At 61.2% G+C, this 20,382-nt stretch overlaps 1 protein-coding gene across 2 annotated transcripts in view; it reads right to left on the bottom strand.

Moving 5' to 3' along the window:
- Nucleotides 1-17,933, bottom strand: part of SHISAL1 (shisa like 1) — a 74,402-nt gene extending 56,469 nt beyond the window's left edge. Inside the window, exon 1 of one of the 2 annotated variants that reach the window (XM_041757352.1) lies at nt 17,878-17,933. Coding sequence is in view for 1 of the 2 variants with exons in the window: in XM_041757351.1 (XP_041613285.1) it covers nt 17,165-17,192 (28 nt within the window). In the remaining variant the exon portion in view is untranslated. Of the gene's footprint in view, nt 1-17,164; nt 17,216-17,877 lie in introns of those variants that run through there. The other variant, XM_041757351.1, reaches the window with a different exon arrangement.
- Between the last annotated feature and the right edge of the window lie 2,449 nt (nt 17,934-20,382).

The raw sequence follows: 20,382 nt of genomic DNA, 5'->3' as shown, positions 1-20,382 counted from the left end.
CAGTGCAAAATGAAAAATGCAGGTCTTTGTTTAAAAAAAACAAGCTTGGGCCCTCCTGAGTGCACAGGTCCTGTGCCACCAAAGCTGGCCCTGCTGAGACCATGCGGTCGCTGCGTGTCACTGTAAGCAGCATGGGGCCTGGCACACAGTGGGCACTTTCTAAACACTCGCTGGGCTGGGGGATGACTGTAGGCATCATTAGCTCTGCTTTGCAGATAAATAAACCATAACTTAGCCTAAGTGGTTTGCCCAGACCTGGAGGGGGCAGGGCCATGACCTGAACTCAGGTCTGTCTGACGGCAAATGGGCTGGTGGTGGGTGCGGGGGTGACATCACCTAGCCTGGGATCTAAGCTCTGCCGCTCACTAGCTGGGTATTCTCGGCAGCTTACTTCCCTGGCCTCTGGTCCCTCATCTGTAAGGTGGGAACCAGGCCCCCACGTTGCTGGGCTACAAAGAGACAGAAAGAGCCAGAAAGGCTAGTGCCAGAGCATAATGCTAGCGTTCCATGCGTGCCTCCTATCTGCTGTTGCCAATGGTTTAGGGACCCCAGAGTTTCCTGGGTGCCCCTTAGCAAATGAAAGTGCGTTTGAACACCATGCCTCCAGGTGAATTCCTCTTCGTGCTGCGCCTATGCCTTTAGTTGGCGCTAAGATCTTTCCACCCCGCCTGCTGGTTAATTGCTTCCCTGCCTGGTGCAAGCTTCTGGGGCAGAGGGGACTTCTGTGCCTCTTATCCCCCTACCATGCTTTGCATACAGTAGGTGCTTGAATAGACATTTGCTGCCCAAAAGGGTGGGAACCCCATCCACACTCATTGGCCTGGGTGCCAGGCCCACCTCATTGCAAGGAGCAAGCTCTGGGAGGAAACAAGGTGCATCAGGCATTGGCCTTTAGGGCAACACGCTCTCTCCTCCGGCAGAGACAGGGTCTCGACTTCAACTGTCACTGCCAGCGACCCTTGGGCACCAGCCTCGCCGTGGAAGCCACTCGCCTTAGCCGAGAAACCCCAAACCCCAACTCTGGGGCCAGGGGAACCCCCCGGGTCCCCTGCAGTCACCCACATCAGGCAGGCACCATCACACCTGCTCCATGGGGCCGCTGCAGGGTCAGAGGGATTTCTGCACACTGTAGTGTGGGGTGTTGGAAAGAGTGTCCCAATCCCTGCTTCCAGAACACACTGCAGCCTCTCCTTGATAGGGCTCTCTGCCCTCTGTGACACTCTCCACCCGGCCAGCTGGGCTCTGGGTTCAAGTCTTCACCTCGGCTTGCTTCCCTGGACCCCTTCCTTGACCCCTTGCCCCGGGGCCAGTTCTGCACAACCAAGTCCTCCCTGCATGTCCCTTTCTCCAATGCTGGAGGTAGGCACTGCTGCTCGACCCACGTCACAGGTGAGGAGACCGAGGCGGGAAATCCCAGCCCCTGGAGGTTCTGTTCTCCCCCTCGGGTTACAAGACAAGCGGCTCCCCCACCTCAGCCTCAGTTTCCTCCCTCGTTAAAGGGAGAGCTTAGCTGAAGCCAACGAGGGACACTCTGCAACCTGACATCCCTCCGCCTCTGTCTGTTCCCTCGAATTATTTGGCTGCACCATGGAGATAAAACAACCCCTGGAAATCCCAGCGGCATTTTGTCTTCCCCACTGGAGAAACACAAAAATATCACATGAAGAATGAATCACTGGAAGTGTCAGGGCAGGAAGAGGAAAGACAGGCCCGCAGAATGCCTGTCGGAGGGTGGCCCCGATTTCTTTCCTGACACCCAGGCCTCCCACCGTGCGAGGGGCCCTGGCCCCGGGAACCCTCCCCATGGGGGACGACAGGAGCCAAGCCTCAGTTTCCTATGTGTCAATGAGGCTCACGCACCCGCCTTGCTGGGGTGCTGGGAGGGACCAGGGAGGCACGCCTGACTGTATTTGTTCATTCATTCCCTGCAAGGTGGGACACCAGGCGCTGGGCTGGGGACAGCGGACATCGCAGTGAGCTGAACAGACCCGCCCCACCCTCAGAAACCAGCCAGATACCCACTTGTGCGACCCAGGGCAGCGGAGCCAATGGGAGGGCCCTGACCTGGTCTGGGTTGGGGGCACCCCAGGGCAGCTGAGAGCTGAGTTCACTGGGCCTTACCCAGACCAGGAGAGGGTGGGCGTCGGGGATGGAGCGTGCCAGCATTGAGCACAGCTCGGGGAAAGGCCGAGAGGTGGAGCAGAGCCAGGGGAGGATGAGGCAGGTGCCCTGGGAGAAGGGGGAGGGGAGGCCGAGGTGGGGGAGGAGGCCCTGTTTACCTATCAGGACTGTGGTGGGCGCTCCGGGCACAGAAGGGGTGCTGACGGGCTCACTCCTACGATTTATAAGGCCCACCATAAACGAGGGGTGCTACACTCTTGGGTGGGGAAGGGACTGAGAAACAGAGCAAAGGGCAAAAAGCAAGGGAAGTGGGGTGGGGGGAGCCACTTGAGCACCTACTGTGTGCGCAGCCCTTCTGGGCATTCTTAGGGCTGCATTCAATGGGGGAGGGAGGGAGGGACCCCTGCTCACACAGGGGCCAGTGAGACCCGGCGGGGGGCCCCTGAGTCTGCCCACTCAGTCCTCCGTCTGGCCAGCTGGGTGTGCACACAGGCCATTCCAGGGAGCTGGGTGGACAGGCGGGAGGTTGAAAGCACTCGAGCCGGGCCATAAAGGAGGCCAGCTCCCTCTCCCTCCACTCTATCCCTGGCACCCTGCCTGTCCAAGCTGGGCCGGAGATTGACCCCCTTCCTCACCCCCTAAAGAACAGGGGCTCTGCTTATCATGAAGTTCAGACTGGCCTGGGTTCCCCTTCTCCAGCCACGGCCCCAGGGGGACAGTGGTCCCCAGGGTGACCATGGCATCACGGGGTAACCAGGGGCCGTGGGAAGGTGCCCGACCCGGCCTGAAGGGGTTGGGGGTGGTATTTATTTAATCCTCGGGGATTAGGAGACCCACCCGACCTAACCAGACACAGAAGCCCAATGCTGCCTCGTAACCTGCCTGGGCAGCTCACCTGCCCCTGCGAGTTCAGTTTCTTCCCCGGGAGGCGGGTGCCCTGCCTCTCCCCTCTCCAGATCTGGGGGGAAGTGGGAGATGAGGAGCATGCTGTACACAAGGTGCCCTTGATCATTCACAGTGACGCCAGGTGATTCAGGGATGGCAGGATGGGTGGGCTCTGTCCCAGGCGGGGAAATGACACCAAACGGATGTCAGTGACCGAACACCCACAAACTGCCAGCCATTCTGCAGATATGGGGGGAGGACAGACGACAAAGCCCTCACTAAGGGCCAGGTGCTCTGGGCCGTGCCCTTGACACCGCGACCTTCCCTGATGGCGCTCCCCTCACCCGAGGGGGATGATGACACTCTGTGCCTCACTCAGGTGTTGCTGACACTAATCGTAGGCCCCAGTGTGGAACCCGGATTCGAAACAGACCAAGCTAAGCAACTGTTGTACCGGGGTGTGTTCACCCGGGGGTGAGGTACCTGCATCAAGGGTAGAGTATGTGCAGGGAAGAGCCAGCGCTTATCGGATCAGGTCCTTGGACAATCAAGGGGCCTCTCAGACCGTCAGTGTCTTCTTCTGTCTAATGGGGATGGTATTCAGGGTATGACAAGACGTGTACAGAATGTTGTAAGAGGTGGCTAGACCAGGGTGCTGGGGTGTGGACCTGGCGCTCGACGCGAAAGCTGGCTAGGAATGCAGGATCTCACAATCTGTATCTTTACGTCGACTTTTCAGGGGACTCTGACACAAGCTCAAGAATAAGGACCACTGGGCTAGTCAGAGGTCAGGAGACGTTTTCTAGAAAGGGCCAGACAGTCCCTATCATTGGCTTTCGAGCCACTAGGTCTTGTTGCCATGTCCCTGCCTTCGTAGCAAGAAAGCGGCCATACACGCTAAGCACATGGGTGAGGCGGTGTTCCAAAAAACTTTATTAACAGAAACAGGCAGCCCAGCCTGTGAACCCCTGCACCGGAGCCTGGATGTCCACTGGGCAGTCCACGGACAGCATCCAGGGCACCTCCTGGGAGCTGGTTGGAAACACAGGCTCCCGGGCCACCCCACCTGCCGAATCAGGGGCTGCACCTGCTAATCGGTGCTGGTTCCTGCTACCCAATGCCGCTAACTGGTCCCAGTGCCTGCTAACTGGTCCTGGCACCTGCTAACCGGTCCCAGGCCCTGCTAACCAGGGCCTGCTACTAGTCCTGGTCTCTGCTAACCAGTGCCTGCTAACCAGTCCCAGGGCCTGCTAACCAGTCCTGGTGCCTGCTACCTAGTGCCTGCTCACCAGTCCCAGGGCCTGCTAACCGGTGCCTCCTAACCAGTCCCAGGGCCTGCTAACCAGTGCCTGCTAACCAGTCCCAGGGCCTGCTAGTCAGTGCCTGCTAACCAGTCCTAGGGCCTGCTAACCGGTCCCAGGACCTGCTAGTCAGTGCCTGCTAACCAGTCCTGGGGCCTGCTAGCCGGTCCTGGCACCTGCAAGGTTGTGAAGCCCCGGCCGCAGAGCGGTTGTCCAAGCAGGTTGTCCAGGCAGCCACCAGGCAGGCCAGTCCCTTCGGGTCTGATGAGCGGGGGTGGGGGTGGGGGGGCCAGTTATAACAAACCACAGCACCAACGCGGCTAATTGGCAGCAGCTGCTGTTGCAACCAGAGACTTGTCAGCTGTGATTAAGCGAAGTTGCCTTTAGGCCAATCAACTTCAAAATTATGCAAATAGGGCCATAAAGGAGAGCACAGGGACCATGTGTGAGAGCTGGCTCCCCTGCTGGACCTGGCACTCCTAACCCCCACCCCCACTGGCCTGCAGGGGCCACGTCGACCCGAATCACCCCCGACCCACTCCCCTTCTGGGGGTTAACGAGCCTCCTGCCCACACTCCCCATAATTGGCACCAAAGCTGCTGAGCGGGAAGTGAGCCAACAGCTGCCAAAAGCCAAGCTGGGCCCTGACGCCCCTCTCCAAAGCATCTGCTGCCACCCCAGGTTAGCTGTCCTGGGTCCCTAGTCCACTCTGGCCCCCAGTGAGCTGAGCCCGGCCTCACCTGGGACCCTCCACACCCAAGAGGGCTCCCTGGTGGTGACGGCCAGGCAGCCGGGGGAACAGGACGCTTCCAGAGGTGCCAGGAAGCAGCTCCTAGCCATCTTCCCTGAGCGCTTACGAACCTTTGCTCACCCCCGCAGCCGTCCTCCTGCTCATCCCCGCTCCTGGGGCCCCTGGCACCCCAAGCTGAACTCCTCAGCTGGGCCCTGCCCTGGGGTCCCCATCCTGGGCTTTGCTGCCCCCTCCCATGGCTGAGCGAATGGTCAGCCACGAGACTGGTGTGAGAGTTGGGGGTTCCAGGAAAGAGAGGAGACCCTCGCTTCGGACACACTCCCCCAGGCCTCACCCTGTCCAGAGGAACGGCAGTACCACGTGGTCTCAGGGGATCTGGAGGGAAGCCAGCTCTCCGGCCTGAGGCCTCCATGTCCAGGCACTGTCAGGTGTCTGGTCAGGAGCCGCCTCTGGTGCTCTTCCCTTCCTGTCTGCCTCCCTGCTCTTCCCAGCCTGGGGGCTCCTCCCCAGCACAGCCAGGACCAGCCCTCACTTCCTCCCCAAACCCAAACCAGAGAGCCATTCTTCTGAGTTTGCACTCCAGAAACAAAAGAATCCCTAAGAAGCTTGTCTCCACCAAGCGGCTGGAGCCCTCGGACACCCCCCAGGTGGGCTCTCTGGTCATCTTGGCACCAGAAATGCTTGAGAGGGAGCAGGGGGTGAGGGGTGGAGCACAGGCCCCTGCCGGCGGAAGGGCCCGACCATCAGGCCTACATCAGGCCATGAGGCCTAAACCCCCACCCCACCACCCCAACCCGGAGGTCCATCCTGGTCCAACGACCATCAGGCCTACGTCAGGCCATGAGGCCTACACCCCCCCACACACCCCAACCCCGAGATCCATCCCGGTCTACCGGGTGGCAGGGCCTGGCCCTGGGAGGGCCTCTGTGGGCCCAAAAGACCGTCCCAGCCCACCACAGCAGGCTTCCTGCTTTTCAAAACTGAACATCGCTCATAACGGGGAGAAAATTGCTCAATTTCACAGCATAGGTTGACATCTAGGTAAACAGTATTACGGAGGTCTAATTAGTGCGCCGCTTTGGGGAGTGTGGGCTCAAGAAATTTCTGGGGAATGGAGAGGTAACATCAAAAAGCATTTATGAAAGAGCTCTGTCAGCAGGAAACCCCGTCGGAACTGGGGTGGGGAGGGTGGAAGTCCAGGAGGAGGCGGGTGCGAGGGGGCCGAGGCTGGCAGAGGGCAGGCGCAGGGAGGATGGGGAGCAGGCCAGCCAGGGGGAGGGCACACGGTTGTCCTATGACTCCGGACACACGACCTAGCCTGTCTGGGCCTCCGTCCTGCCCGCGAAGTGGGGTGCGCATCCCAGCCTCACAGGGGAGGCCTGGGGGATTAAAGGAGGGGGTACCTGTCAACCCAGGACGGAGCTGGGGGGGCAGTCAGCGGATGGTCAATAAACAGGGCTTCTTCCCTTCTCGGCCCTTCCTTCACTGGGGCTCGGGATTGGCTTCTAGCCACTCCATGTTCTCTTAGGTGAGCTGCATGTGACCCCGAGAAGTGTTCCAGCAGGAGGCTATTAGCCTCAGATACGGACACGAGGCTCAGAGAGGCTGTCACTGGAGGGGGGGTACATAGCTCACACGAAGCCCACCTGGGACTGGCACCAGGATTTCCAGATTCTCAGCACAGGGCTCCCTCCAACAATGCCACGTTGGCCACACCTGGTTAGCCACCCGGGGCATGGCTAAGGGTGGGCGCCGAGACATCCTGGGGCTCACGGGGCTCTGTGCCATGCATTTCACCCCCCGCGCCGCCCCCCCCCACCGTCCTTCCTTGGACGAGAGCCCGCAGCTCCAGACTCTGGAAGCAGAACCCAAACAATACTCAGAGTGCATACAAGACCTGGCCCTCTGTACAGTGGAGACAGGAGAGAGAGAGAGAGACTGTTTCCTGAGCACCTACTACGTGTCCAGCCCTGGGATGGGCATTTGACGAATATTTTTCTCCTTTCTCACATAGGGTGGGAGGGCGTGTGGCTACTGCTCCCAGTTTGCAGACAAGAAAAGTAAGACTCTGAGAGGTTGTCACCAGGCCAAGGCCCCAGCGCTGCTGAGCTACTGGCCCCAAGCCGACCGGTTTCCCAGTCGAGGTTCCTTCTGGGCCTCTGGCTCTTGGCCTTGGGCAATCGGTAGGAAGTGGTGGTGGGAGGGACCTGCCACGCTCCTGAAGCGAAACCACAGGGAATTCCCCCCTTCTCCCAAGGCCTGGGGGAAAGCAGAGGAGAGACCATTTTTGGAATAAGCTGGTCCCATTTCCCACCCAGCCGGCCCTCCGCCCACACTCAGGACTTCCCGGCAGACGTGGCCCCTGACTGAACTCCCTCCGTCCCCAGAAGTCAGCTCCCCACAGCCCCCAGGGGCCCATCCTCCTGGGCCCAGTCACCCTGGGAAGCTGGGGAGGAGGAATCTGCACTCCTGCCCCTCCCCTCTACGCTAGTCTGGCCTCACACTCCACAAGCTTATTTTAAAACAATCGGCATTTGGCTCAAGCTGTGAAAACGAAATCTGCATTTGGTTGTGTCAGGACGAGTGGGATAGGCCATGCCTGGGAAAGGAGGGGGTCTTTGGTGGGAGCACCCCCCTCCCCAGCCAAGAGCCTCAGACCTAGCTCCTGGTAGGGGAGAAGTGTGGGTGGGGGACATCCAGGCTTTGGGATGACAGTTCCGGTTCCGATGCCACCACCACCACTAACTGACATGGGACTGCAAGCAGGTCCCCTCATCCAAACCCGCGGTTTTGTTCTCGCTTCTCTCCCTCCCATCCACCATTCAGCCTGGAAATTTTCACTGAGCACCTACTAAGTGCCACCCCTGACTCTCAGCCCTCCAGGACTCAGGAATTAGACCCAGGCAGATGCCTGTCCTCGGCACACAGAGCAGAGACCTCGGTCCGGCGCAGGCAGGGGGGCCCCATCCACGTGTCCCCACCCGCTGTCTGCACAGGACGGACCCAGCCTGGCTGTGCATCTTGGCAATGTCCACGCCTGCGGCCCCGGCGGAGGCTGGAGCCGGGACTGATGCCCCCCTGAGACCCTGCCCTGGCTGCCCAGCCCTGCCCCGGGCACGGCACGGAGGAGATGGGGGAGGAGGAGGCAGCGAGTGGGGGGATTGAGGGGTTCCCATGGTGGAGGGGCAGCGAGGAGGTAAGAGGCCTCGGCCATGGCCTTGGACAGTCCACAAATAAACTGCTCATCCCTCTTCCCAACTGAAAGAGAGAGAAAATAGCTTTCACACTATATTTTCTGATTTTTTTTCCCACTTCACTGCTTCTAAATCGATCCAGAACAGATTGTCCAATTGTTTGAATTTCAGGAGAAAAGTCTCCTAATCTTTCCCTCACCCTGCCCAGAAATCTGCCAGGAGGCCCTCGCCCCCTGCCCCGGGTGACCAGGCTGGGACATCCCACCTGCAGGCCTGTGGGGCCACGGGAGACAGCCTCGGGCTCACCCTGGCTGGGGGTCTGTGCTCCCAGGTTGAGCTCGGGTCCAGGACCCCCTGGAGATGTCCTGTCCCTGGAAGAGAAGGCTTTGCTTGCCCAGGAAGAACTGACCTGGGCTGGGGGAGGGGGTGTTCCAGGCAAGGGGGCCACATGGGAGCCTGGAGGCCTGGACGGAGCTGGAGGCTGCAACCTGCCTTCCTCAGCAAAGTACGCCGGGTGCTGAGCTGAGCCGCAACGCAAGCAACTGTAAAGGGCCGTCATGATCTCTGGTGACCACAGCCAAGGACAAACACTCCTTAACATTATCCCTATGACCACAGCAGGGGACAAACACTCCTTAACTTGCAGAGACCTTGGAGGTCAGCCCACCACGAATGCTACAGCCTCACCTGCTCTGCTTCCACCAACACCCGGGACGACCCAGCCCATGTGCCCAAAGTTTGCCAACTCCCTTTCTGCGCCCCATGTGCATCGTCCCTTCGCCTCGATGCCCCTCCAGCCCTCGCTCATTGACCTGGTCATCTCATACTCCACCTCCTGGGGTGCCACCTCCTCTGGGAAGGCCTCCTTGCTGCTCCGACCCCTTTTTCCATGCAAAACTGCTCCTCCAACCTCTGTCATCATCCACATTGGCTCGGTCCCTTACCGAGTGGGGCTCAGACCCCGGGCGGATAGGCGACTGTGCCCAATCTTCCTGCAGACCACAAGCCACATGCACCCAAGCAGATGGTTTGCACACCCCTATCTGACACCCGACTCCTTTGAGGAGGCCACGGGTGGCTGCGGAAAGCAGGTGACAGATATTAAAGACCCCACTGCCCTCATCTCTGGGCCCAGATGATGCTGGGGCAACCCCAGAACAAGCCCACCCAGACCCCACCCCTTCCCCAGGGTCTCGCTCCCCTGCATCTCTCTCCTCCAAAGAGAATGAGCTCCATGATGGTGACAGATGAGTGCAACGTGTCAGGGGCTGGCTTCTGGAACACTCTGCCTGGCCCCTCGAGGCCCTGCTGTGGACCCCATCTCACAGAGAAGGATACTGAGACAGAGGGGAGGCGGCTTGGCAAGGCCACACACTGCTGAGGGGGTGCCCAGGACTGTGGCCCCCACGCCCGCGCCCCTCCTGACTGCTGCGCATAGCCAGCCTCGCACCGCGGGGGAGAGTCCACACTGCCAGATCCGAGTCCTGGCTTTGCTACTTAGCAGCTGTGTGCTCGCAGGGAAGTCACTTCTCGGGTGGGAGTGGTAACCTGTCCTTGCTCACGGAATGTTCCGGGGATGAAACTGGGTGGGGTCTAGAGGGCACCCAGCGCGGGGGCTGGGGGGCGACTCACGGGTCTCCCCAGCAGGTCGGGGCTCCCGCCGGCCTGGGATCCGGTGCTCCGGCGCCCAGGGTCAGCAGGCCTAATTCTGCCCTGGGTTGGCGGCACCCTGGTCCTGCCCCTTCCCTGACCCCGTGCTTTGGGCCCCGTCTGGAAGAACTCAGATGGCTCGCAAGCTGGTGTTCCGAAATCTCTGCCTGCAGCGTGCCACCCCTGCTCCAAAGCCTCCCGTGCAACCTGTCCCCCACCGTATGGAGTCCAAACACCTCCTCCGACTTCCAGCGTAGCTTCACAGATTACAAACTACGCTCAAACACGTTATCTCTGCGCGTCACCATCCCCCCAAAGGCAGGCAGCACTCGGCCCTACTGTGGAGGAGCAAGTGGAGGTTCAGAGCTGCCCTGGGACTCTCCTGTGCAAAGGCCTGAACTCAGCTCTGTCCAGCTCACAGTCAAACTATCAGGGGCACCAGGTGGCCTGGGCCCCCATGCCCGGTGCCCTGGAGCAGGGGACAAGAGACATTTGTGCAGAGAAGAGAGATGCCTATAAAACTCATCCCACCTCATTGTTCAAGGCCCTCAAAGGGAAGCCCCCTCCCCAGCTGCCCTGATCCTAGGCTTGTAACGTGTCCTCACGGCTGTCCTCCCCCCTCCCTTCATGTTTCCCTTCACTCATCCATCCATCCATCCATCGGCCCGCCCATCTGTCCATCCTGTCCAGGCACACCTGAGTGAGGCCCGGGTCACAGCGCTAAATCAGGAGTGACGTGGTCTCCACCCTTGGAGGACAGAGAGAAGCACCACTGCAACCGTGCCTCCTGGGTGTCTCTGTCATTAAGTGGAACGGTGGTGGTAATGACAGTAACATTTACTGAGCACTTAACTACGCGTCAGCCTCTGCACCAAGCACAGTCCTTGGATTTACTCAGTTCTTGAGAGAACCCTGTGAGGTGAGTGCTATTCCCATCTTCAGAGGAGGACACTGAGGCTCAGAGAGGTCACGTAACTTGCCCAAGGTCACCGCACAGCCAGCAGGGAGGGACACTGGGATTGGAGCCCTGATGGTCCCTCCAGAGTTCTGGGATAAGGAATTATGGACATCACTGTGATGGACCCGGGAACCCGGACATTATGATTCTTTCCTGTAACCCTCAAAGCCACCCTTGTAACTTATTATTCTTATTATCAACATTATCACCCTGATTTTTGCAAATGAGGACACTGAGGTTTGGAGTGAAACAAGCGGCCTGATGCTGGAGCTGGGGTGTGAGCCCAGGAGGATGAGCTGGAGCTGGCCCCGGGCCACCCTACGCTGCCCCCACCCACCCTGGGCGGGCCGGGCACCACCAGGTCTGGTGGCTCCGGGGACTCATTTTGTCATTCAGTCAACAATCACTGCCATGGAGTCCCCTGCTCCGAAGGTTCAGGGACGGGCGGGTGCGGCTGCTGCAGGAAGGGCCGGAGCAGTATGAGCAGTGCAACACTGACAGTCCTGCTCCCCGTTACAAAGTGAGAACTCACGTGTCTGTGGATGCACGCTCCGTGCTCACGAAGCACCTCTCCAAATCTTATCTGGTTCCCACAATAACCCCTTTTTGCAGATGAGGAAACAGAGGCCAGGGTGGCAGATGGAGCCCCAGCACCCGCTTTCCAGCCATCTGGGCCAGGAGCCTCCCTCCAGCCCTGCTGTTGCCCTGACGATGGGCCTCAGCTCAGAGGCTCAGCTCATTCCCCAAAGGCCCCGGGATCCCAGGGATCAGATTCCATAGTCATACCCTAGATGATGCCACATTCCCCACCTGCTCCCAGAACTGGAAACCTGCAACAGCAGAAGCCGCAGAAACCAGCCCCTGGGGGCATGCTGGACCCTCGAGGCCGGGCCTCTGGGGCTCAGTGACAATACCTGGCTTCCTGCAAACGGCAGAGAGGCTGTCTGCCCCCATTTTCTGGATGTAGGGACTGAGGTTCGGTGCTGGCAGCCTCTAGCACAGGCATCCCGGGCCCCACGTCCTGAAGCCCAGCCTCTGCTCCAGGCGGAGGAGGAACAGGGCTTAGGGGGAAGGACGAAGGGGACTCTCTAGACCTTGGTATTAATGTCTGTGGTTCTATGATTTCATGTTTAGGATTTCCATTTTTGGTGGCTAAGACTTATTCCCCTACCCCACAGAGCCCACGGGACCCACCCAAAACCCTGAGCTCCAGAGCCCTCTCTGGTTGTGACTGCAAGCACCTACTTCCTCTCTGGGCTCCATTCTCCTTAGGGAGAGGGAGACTCAGAGGTTGGCCTTGGGATTTCCCGAGGGTGCCGGAAGGTAATGCATACGAAGGGGCAATCTGCCAATGTGAAAATTGGAAGATGCCACTGGGAGCCCAAGGCTATGAGAGACTCGCATCGGGCTGTTCCTCTTTCTGAAATGCCCTCTGCCCGCTTCTGGGCCAGGCACGCTCCTACAAACTCTTTAAGACCCAAGCCAAAAGCTACCTCCTCCAGGGAGCCCTCCTTGCCCGCTCAGGCAGGGCGGGACCTCGCAGATGCCTGTTTTATTCCGTGCTGCCCCCAACAAACACACTCCCGAACCCACCGGGGCCCGTTTTCATGGTCTCTGGTCCCCGGGGCCTGGCACCGTGTCCGGGGGCACACAGGGTAGGTGATCCAGGAATGCGGAATGGATGCAGCTAAACGCATTTGCTGTGTGTCTACAAATCCAGCTGCACGCGGAAGATTCTCCCCGAAAAGAAAAGGAGCCCGAAGTGAAAGCAAATCACCCTCGTTTCCGTAACTAGCTCGGGGAGCCGCGGAGGAAATTCTCACGCTGGATAATGGAAGGAATTTGCCTTTATTTTTAATTTGTGCCCGTATCCAAGAAAGTGGCACTTTATTCGGAGCCCATCGGGCACCGAGGAGCCTCGAATCTGGCGCAGGAGGCAAACTTTACCCGTGCAGATCCCGCGGCGGTGGCCGAGCTATCTCTGCCCTCCGCTGGGCACTTCCCTGACGCCTGCCAGCCAGGAATAATCAGATTATGTAGCTGGGTTTGAAAAGATCACGGTTTGTCTCATTTTCCAGGGAAGTGTGAACAAAAAAAAAAAAAAAATTTCCCTCCCAGGGCTCTGTTAAGAGCTTCCAGAACTTAATTCAGTGTTAAATGGGTGTAATTTGGGAAACTCATGCATTATTTCTTAATTTCTCGAGGCGAGTCTGCACGCATCTGCCGAGGTACCCGTGCGTGGGGACAGATGGGCGGTGATGGGAGCGCGCCCCAGCGGGGGGCGGGGAGGGGGCAGGCTGGCAACCTGCAAAGCAAAGGCTCCATTCAGGGCCCAGGTCCGGAAATCCGGGATGGGAGGCATTTGCATTTCCTCTGGCTCCTGCTTTTCTGCTCCAGTGGCCATGGGCCCCGGTGGGGCTGGGGGGTGGGGTGTCTGGAGCCTTTTTTCTAAAGGGAGTAAAAATGCCACCTGCCGATCCCCCATCCCAGGCAGCCTGGCGGCGGGGGGGGGGGGGCTCTGAAAAACACCTACCAAGTCTGCCATGAGCTCTGGACTCAGTGTCCCCGTCTGTAACCGGGTACGCGGGCACGTTGCCAGCTCCCTCTCGGGACCCATAGCAGCAGCTCCTCGGGCTGCCCCTCTATTTAGTGTGGCACATGGGCCCCAGATGTGCTGGGGTCCCCGTCTTTGTCTGATTCCCCCAACTTTAGGCTATGGAGAATGGGGGCTCCCATACCCAAGACCCTACAAGTCCGTCCCCCCCGCCGACAACCTTTGCGTCCTGCATCGCTGACTGGGAAGACAGAGACTCAGAGGGCGAGTGACAGGCCAGGGAGTGGCAAAGTCAGGAGGCCCAGAGAAGGCTTTCCAGAACATTTCCAACCTGGTCACAGTCAAGGGGAAGAGGACGGAGGGGCCTGTCACAAGTGGGCCTAGCTGACACGTGGGGTGTATGTTAATAGGGTCAGGGGTGTCAAAGCAGCCATGGTCCCAGAGAATTATCTATTTCAGTCGCCACACAAACTGAACCCTGGTCATCTCTAGGCAGGGACTCCATGGGGACAGGACTGAGGGGCCTTGGGATCTTCTCTATGTTCCTGGTGGGGGTGGGGGGTGGGTATCACACACAGAGAAGGGGTCAAGGAATGTGCTAGCTGGAGGAAGGAAGTCAGGAGGGAAAAAAAGAGAGGGATGGAGAGAGGAGGAGATGGGCTTTCCTTCCTGCCTGGCTTTGTGCAGAGTGAGACCAAAACCAACAGAGTAGGGGGGCACCTGCAGTCCCCAGGAGGGTGTGGCCCAGGCCTCTGGTCACCCTCCTTGCTTTTGCCAGCTCCAGGTGTTCAGGACTCCACCCTACAGAAGAGTGTTTAGGACACAAGGTCCTCCTGTTCTTAGAAGTTGACTATTATTTCAGTAACTTCTAGAAAGAGCAGCTGGGCTGGGAAAAAGCCACTTTTTGCGGGGAGCTGGGGATGGGGCTCTCAGTTCACCATAGGATCAACGTGAATCTGTGGTGTGACTCAGCTAGGGAGAAGCAAACCAACAGGGGCCGAGTGAATAGAGGGAGCATGTCCCCGAGAAGGGAGGTGACGGCTGTCATCTGAGCATAGGATGGGGCCACGCTCCGGCTCGGTCCAGAGCAGAGTAAACAGAACGATGTCTCGGAAATGAGACTCCAGAGGCCCTGACTGGTAGCGGCTCGAAGGACTGCTGTGGGGCCAGGGCCGGGCTCCGGGAGGAGTAGTGGAGCCGTTGTGAGCAGGATCCCAGCTGGGTTATTCTGGACCCTTCTGAGGTTTTGTCTGCACAGCCACATCCGTACTGACCAGTCCACACAGATGGTGTGAGGATCAAAGGGGGCGCTGGGGCTCGGAGCCTGCTCAGCGCAACGCCTGGCACGTAGTAGGCCTTCTGCTCCCGCTACAGGTGCCGGCCCACTGCCGCGGAGGTGCCACCCTGCGCACGTGTCAGCAAAGTCATGTGTTACACGCAGACAGTGGAAGCGGCCCGATCTGGTGTCCACTTGCCTCCCTCCCTCCCTCGCTCCCTCGGAAGCCCCTGGCCCCGCAGTGTGGCCGGAAGTGGGAGGGCCACTGTCCTAGATGGCTGGAAACCAGACCCATCTTGTCCTCCCAAACTACCCTTCCCTCTAACCATCCCAACCCCGGGCTCCTCCCCCTGCCCCCACCCAGGAACCGCACAAGTGTCCCAGCTCCAAACCTACCCACCCTCCCCTCCTCGCTGCCCCACCCCTGCCTCTGAACCCTCCAGAACATCGGGGGCAGGAGGGGGGGCGTCCAGCTCCCTGGCGCCTGGCCCACATGGCTGCACCATCTGCCGCCTGTCTCCCTCGTCCTGCAGCCCTCCCCGCCCCCCAATCTGCATCATCACCCACCGAGGGTCTCTGCCCAGAACACCTTCTGCTCCTCCCTTCTGGCTGATTCAGGCCTGCCTTCTGGACCAGGCTCCCCTGGCAGCCCTCCTGCCCCGAGTCTCTGGGGCAGGTGCTCCCCACCTGCGCCCCCACCGCCTGGGCTGCCCCCAGGCGGGGCCCTAACCCCTTAGCTCATCAGGGGCTGTGTCCTCAAGAGCTGCCAAGGGCAGAGCTGATGCCCTTCGGCAGCAGCCACGGGGGCTCGCTGGGCAGTCTGCGTGAAGCAATGAGTGGATGGACGATGGGAGGACGGGGAGTGGCTCTCCGCGTCTGGGGGGGGGGGCGCAGGCCTCCCTCCCCCTCTTTTCTCACCTGCCAAAGTCTGAGCAGCACTGGCCCTGCCCCCACCCCTCCCATCCATCGGACAGGCTTCAGGCTGGGTGGCCCGGGATTGGGGGTGGGACACACACTCACCCTCGCACAAATACATGGACACACACACCACAGATGCTCACACTCACACATTCACGCCACAACGTCTGCACACACACCATGGCTGCTACAAACTTTCACAGCACACACTCTCACACATTCACATTCTCGCACACATTTACACACTCTCACACACATACACCCGCAGCTCCAAGCCAAAAGGCTTCTCCTCACCTCCCCGACAGTCCCGTGGCTCCCAGATGCCTGAGACAGAGCCAGGAACTCAGCGTTGACAGTGACATTAAAGAAATTGGCAAAACCCCTACCTGGGGCTTTCACCTTGAGCCCCCCCCCCCCAACGTGCGCAGGAGCCACCTGGCCAACGGAGAACTTTCTGGCTTTCTGGCCACCTCCCGCTCCAAAGCTCAACCGCAGGTCAGGCCGGGTGTGGCAAACGGCCTCCCTGGAGAGATGGATTGCTCGCAGGGAGGTATCCTACCCTGAGCAGTGACAGATTCAGGGGCTGGGGGGGAGGGGACCCTGCAATTCTGGACAACCCTGATCAGCATGGGGTTTGTCCTGAGCTGGCACCAGGGACCCAGAGTTTATTCTCATTCTGGTTCAAAAGTCATTTCCAACCATATCCCGAAGTCTGCCTGTCGGTGCAATGTTCCACTGGGCCACACGCTTCCTGGTCACGGTCAGACCAACTGACAGGTGAAGAAACAAGGGATGATGGAGGGGAACCCTCCCCCCCAAGTCTGGCTCCAAATGGGGCCTAGCTTGCTGGCTCAACAGCATTTCAATCACAGCTCAGCGGGAGGTTCACAAGACACCAGTGACTAAAGCCATCTTAGCTACAGGGGGGGTCAAGGCCCTCATTCTATAGACGAGGGGACTGAGGCCCAGAGAAGGACAGGAAACCACCTGGGGTCACACAGCCAACAGCACGCCATCAGAACAGACAGGGCCTTCTCAGTGCAACCTTCAGAGGTGGCAAAGGCTCCTGTGCCACTCTACAGATGGGGAAACAGAGGCTCTGAGGGGTCAAGCACCCCCCCTCAAGGTCACCCTAGCCAGGGAAGAGCAGGGCTCCAGGCCACCCGCTATGATTCCCGGTGCAAGGCACTTTCTGCTCCAACCATCCAGGTCTGGGGTTCCTGGGGCAGGAGCAGCCACTAAGCGCAGGGATCAGAGAGGCCCAGAGAGGCAGGGGAGACACACAGAGGTACACAGACGGACTCCCACGGCAGATTATGTAACTCCCCGTCCCTGGCCCCACCGGCCCCAGCGCCCCGGGGGCGCCCCCCCCCCCCCCCCGCGGCGCACAGCCACCCAGCGGGCCTGGCCCACCCGCCGGCACAGGCTCTTTCTCCAAAGAGAGGACAGCTGGAGGCGCCAGGACGCGCTGGCATTGCCTCCTCCATTCTTCTTCCTCCGGCTGACTAACAAATACTAACACTAATAGTGATAATAATAATTAGAATAAATATAACCTGAAGAGGCTTGGGGTCCCGTTGCCATGGCAGCCGCTGGCGCTAACGAGCTTCGGAGGCCGCCGCCCGGCCGCCCGGCCCCAGGCGCGGGATCAATACCGACTCGGCCCCGGGGGGCGGCGGCGGCTCCGGCGGGGCCACGCGGCAGGCGGGGGGCGAGGGGCGCGCTCTTGGGGAGGTCTTCCCGGTGGCCCGCGCCGCCCCGCGGGGTCCCGGGACCGGCCGGGCGCCCCGCGAGCCTCCGGAACTCTGTCCGGCGCTCGGGCTCGCGGCTCTGCCTCCGGGACGCGGTGCCCAGGACGCGGTGCCCAGGACGCGGTGCCCAGGACGCGGTGCCCAGCTCGGGCGCGCGTTCCGGCCCCAACTGCCGCGACCCGCACGACGCGCTCCGGACCGCTCCTCGCACCCGCGCCCCGGGCTCCCTCCTCCCTCCTCCCCGGGGCTCAGCGACCCGACCTGGAGCAGCCGGGGCGCCGGCGACCCCCCACGCTCCCGCCCCCGACTCCCCGCTCCGAGGCCCGCCGGACCCCCGGCACCGAACGCGCCCACCGCTCCGGCCCGCGCGCCCGCGCCCCTGCCCCCGCCCTGCCCCCGCCCTGCCCCCGCCCTGCCCCCGCCGGAGCCCCGCCCCGCCCCCGTCCCCGGGCGCGGACCCGGCCGGCGCGCCCCTCCCCCGCCCGCCCGCCCGCCCGCCCGCCCGGGGCGCCGCTCACCTCGTGCCCGCCGCGCGCTCGCTCCTCGCTCCGCCGCCGGGAGCCGGCGCCCGCGGGGTGAGCCGCCTGCCGGGGCGCGGGGCCGCCCACGCCCCCGGAGCCCCCCCGCCGCCGCCGCCGCCGCCGCAACAGTTGTCCCGGCCCCGGAGGCTGCGGGGACCCGGCGGCCGGGGGCTGGGGCTGGGGCTGGGGCTGGGGCTCGGGGCTCGGGGCTCGGGGCTCGGGCTCCTGGGCGCGCGGGGCTGGGGCTGGGGCTGGGGCTGGGGCTGGGGCTGGGGCTGGACTCCGGCCGGCGCCCCGGCCCCCGCCCCCGCCCCCGCCCGCCGGACCCCGCGGCTACTGGGCGGCCCGCGCCTGCCGCCCGCCCGCCCGCCGGCCCCGCGCCCCGCGCCGCGCCCGCCGCCGCCGCCGCCGCCGCCGCCGCCGCGCTCTCGCCCGCCGGCCCCGCGCCCGCCGCCGCCCCTCCACTCCGGCGCTCCTCGCGCCCTCTGCTGCCCCCTCCCGCCGCGCTCCCCGCCGTCCTGCCCTCGCCGCGTCCCCCGCGGCCGCCGCGCCCGCCCCCTCCGCCTCGCTCGCGCTCCCGGGCTCTCTCCCTCCCGCTCTCCCTCCTCCCTCCTTGCTCCCTCCCGCTCTCCCTCTTCCTCTCCTCCTCCTCCTCCTCCTCTCGCTTTCTCTTTCGCAGTCTTTCTTCTTCCTTCCTTTTGTGGCTCCTTCTTTCTTCTCACTATCGTCCGTCCTTCCCTCCCTTCTCTCCTTCCTCCCTGCGTCCTTTCTACTTTTTCCTCCGCTTCTCTCCTCCCTCCTGCCGCGTCCCTCTGCCTCCCCCCACCCTGTCTCCATCCCCGGCTCCCCAGCCTCCCCCCCCCATCACCTGCCTCCCTCCCGGGTGCTCCCCCGACTCCTGCTGCCTCTGGTAACACAGACCCCCTTCTGGCAGGTGGGCCCCGTCCTGGCAGAGGGCCTGGCGCCGCAGGCTGCCTCCCTGGGCTGTTCTTGTCAAGGGAGGCATTCCTTCCTGCCAGACCAGGCACCCGGTGGTCAGGGTCAGGCCCAGGTGGTCAGTGGCAGGGTCAGGCCCAGACGGTCAGGATCAGGTCCAGGCGGTCACTAGCAGGGTCAGACCCAGTTGGTCAGTGGCAGAGTCAGACCCAGGTGGTCAGGGTCAGGCCCAGGTGGCGAGTGGCAAGATCAGGCTGGGGCAGGAAGATCCATCTCACCAGAGAGGATGCTCTGTTCAGTTTCTGATGGGAAAACCCAACTTCCCTGACCACTGTGACCCCTGCAACCACTGCACAGGCTCCCCTCTCCTGTTCCAGTCTTGGTCTCCACCTGTCATCCCCAGCAACCCCTCCTTCCTATTGGCCTCCCATTCTACTCCTCCCCTGTGCCCCACAGGTGTGCTACACCCTGCGTGGCCTCGAGTCAGAGAGCCAACCTCAGTAAGCCGGTCTCCCCCACTTTCCTCAGGGGTCCCAGGCCCCCTGACCTCCAGTGGTAGGGAATGCAGGGGAGGGGGTACATTGCAGGGACCCCGAAGAGGGAGTGGTGTTGAGGATGGCTGTCAGTTGGTCATCTGGGGAGGGAGAGTGCATGTGAGTGCCCCAGAGGGCAAGTGAGTCCCCTCCAGTGCAAACTCCTCTGGCTTCATGTTTACAGACATTTACAGACATTGATTGAACCTCACCAGAAACCGGCCTGAGCCCTTCGTGCACTGTGTTTTATTTATTCCTCCCCACAGCACTGGGTGGTGTCCCTCCTGTTTTACAGACGGAGGGAGCGGGAGAGGTTAGGACACCTGCCCTGAGCCACACAGCCCGCAAGAGGCAGGGCTGCCTCCACATCCCCCTGACTTCCCCTCGTCACAGGCTCTCCACCTGGGGCAGTGTTCTTCCCTACGGAGATCACAGCAGCAGTCCCCTCACAGGATCATGTGAGGATTCAATGAGGCAGGATCCGTGACACATTTCTCCTGGCACCTGCAGACCCTCCCGAGAGGGGGCCCGTGATCCCCCCTTGTTGTGGTGGAAACCAAGGACAAGGAAGGTTAAGAAACAGGCCAAAGTGCTGGTGGGGGAAGTATTCAGGTTTGAGGCGTCTGTCCTCTGTAGCCAGAGGCTGTATCCTGGGGGGCACCGAGGCTGTACAGAGTGGGGTATGCGTGTGTTTATGTATGTGTGTGGCATTTGTGCGTATGTGGGGTGTGGTGTGTGCGTGTACAATGTGTGGTGTGTGATGCTTGTGTGTATGTGAGGTGGGTATGATATATGTATATGTATGGTGTGGGTGTGTGTGTATGTGGGGTGTGTGTGGTGTTTGTGCATTTGTGTATGTGTGTGAGTCCATGTGTGTGGGATCTGTGTGCCTGTGTGTGGTGTGTTCAGGGTATACCGCAAAGCCTTGTTATTCAGGACGATCCCTCGTCCCCTCTCACGTCACCGAGCAGGGCTCTGGGCCTGTCCCTTGTCTGGTACGAGACACCCAGAGGTGAGATGAGCTCACTGCCCC

This window comes from Vulpes lagopus, chromosome 5 (genome assembly GCF_018345385.1).
Source record: "Vulpes lagopus strain Blue_001 chromosome 5, ASM1834538v1, whole genome shotgun sequence".
Lineage (NCBI taxonomy): Eukaryota > Metazoa > Chordata > Mammalia > Carnivora > Canidae > Vulpes > Vulpes lagopus.
Note: the sequence above shows the minus strand (reverse complement) of the source record. Positions and strands in the feature narration are given on the sequence as shown.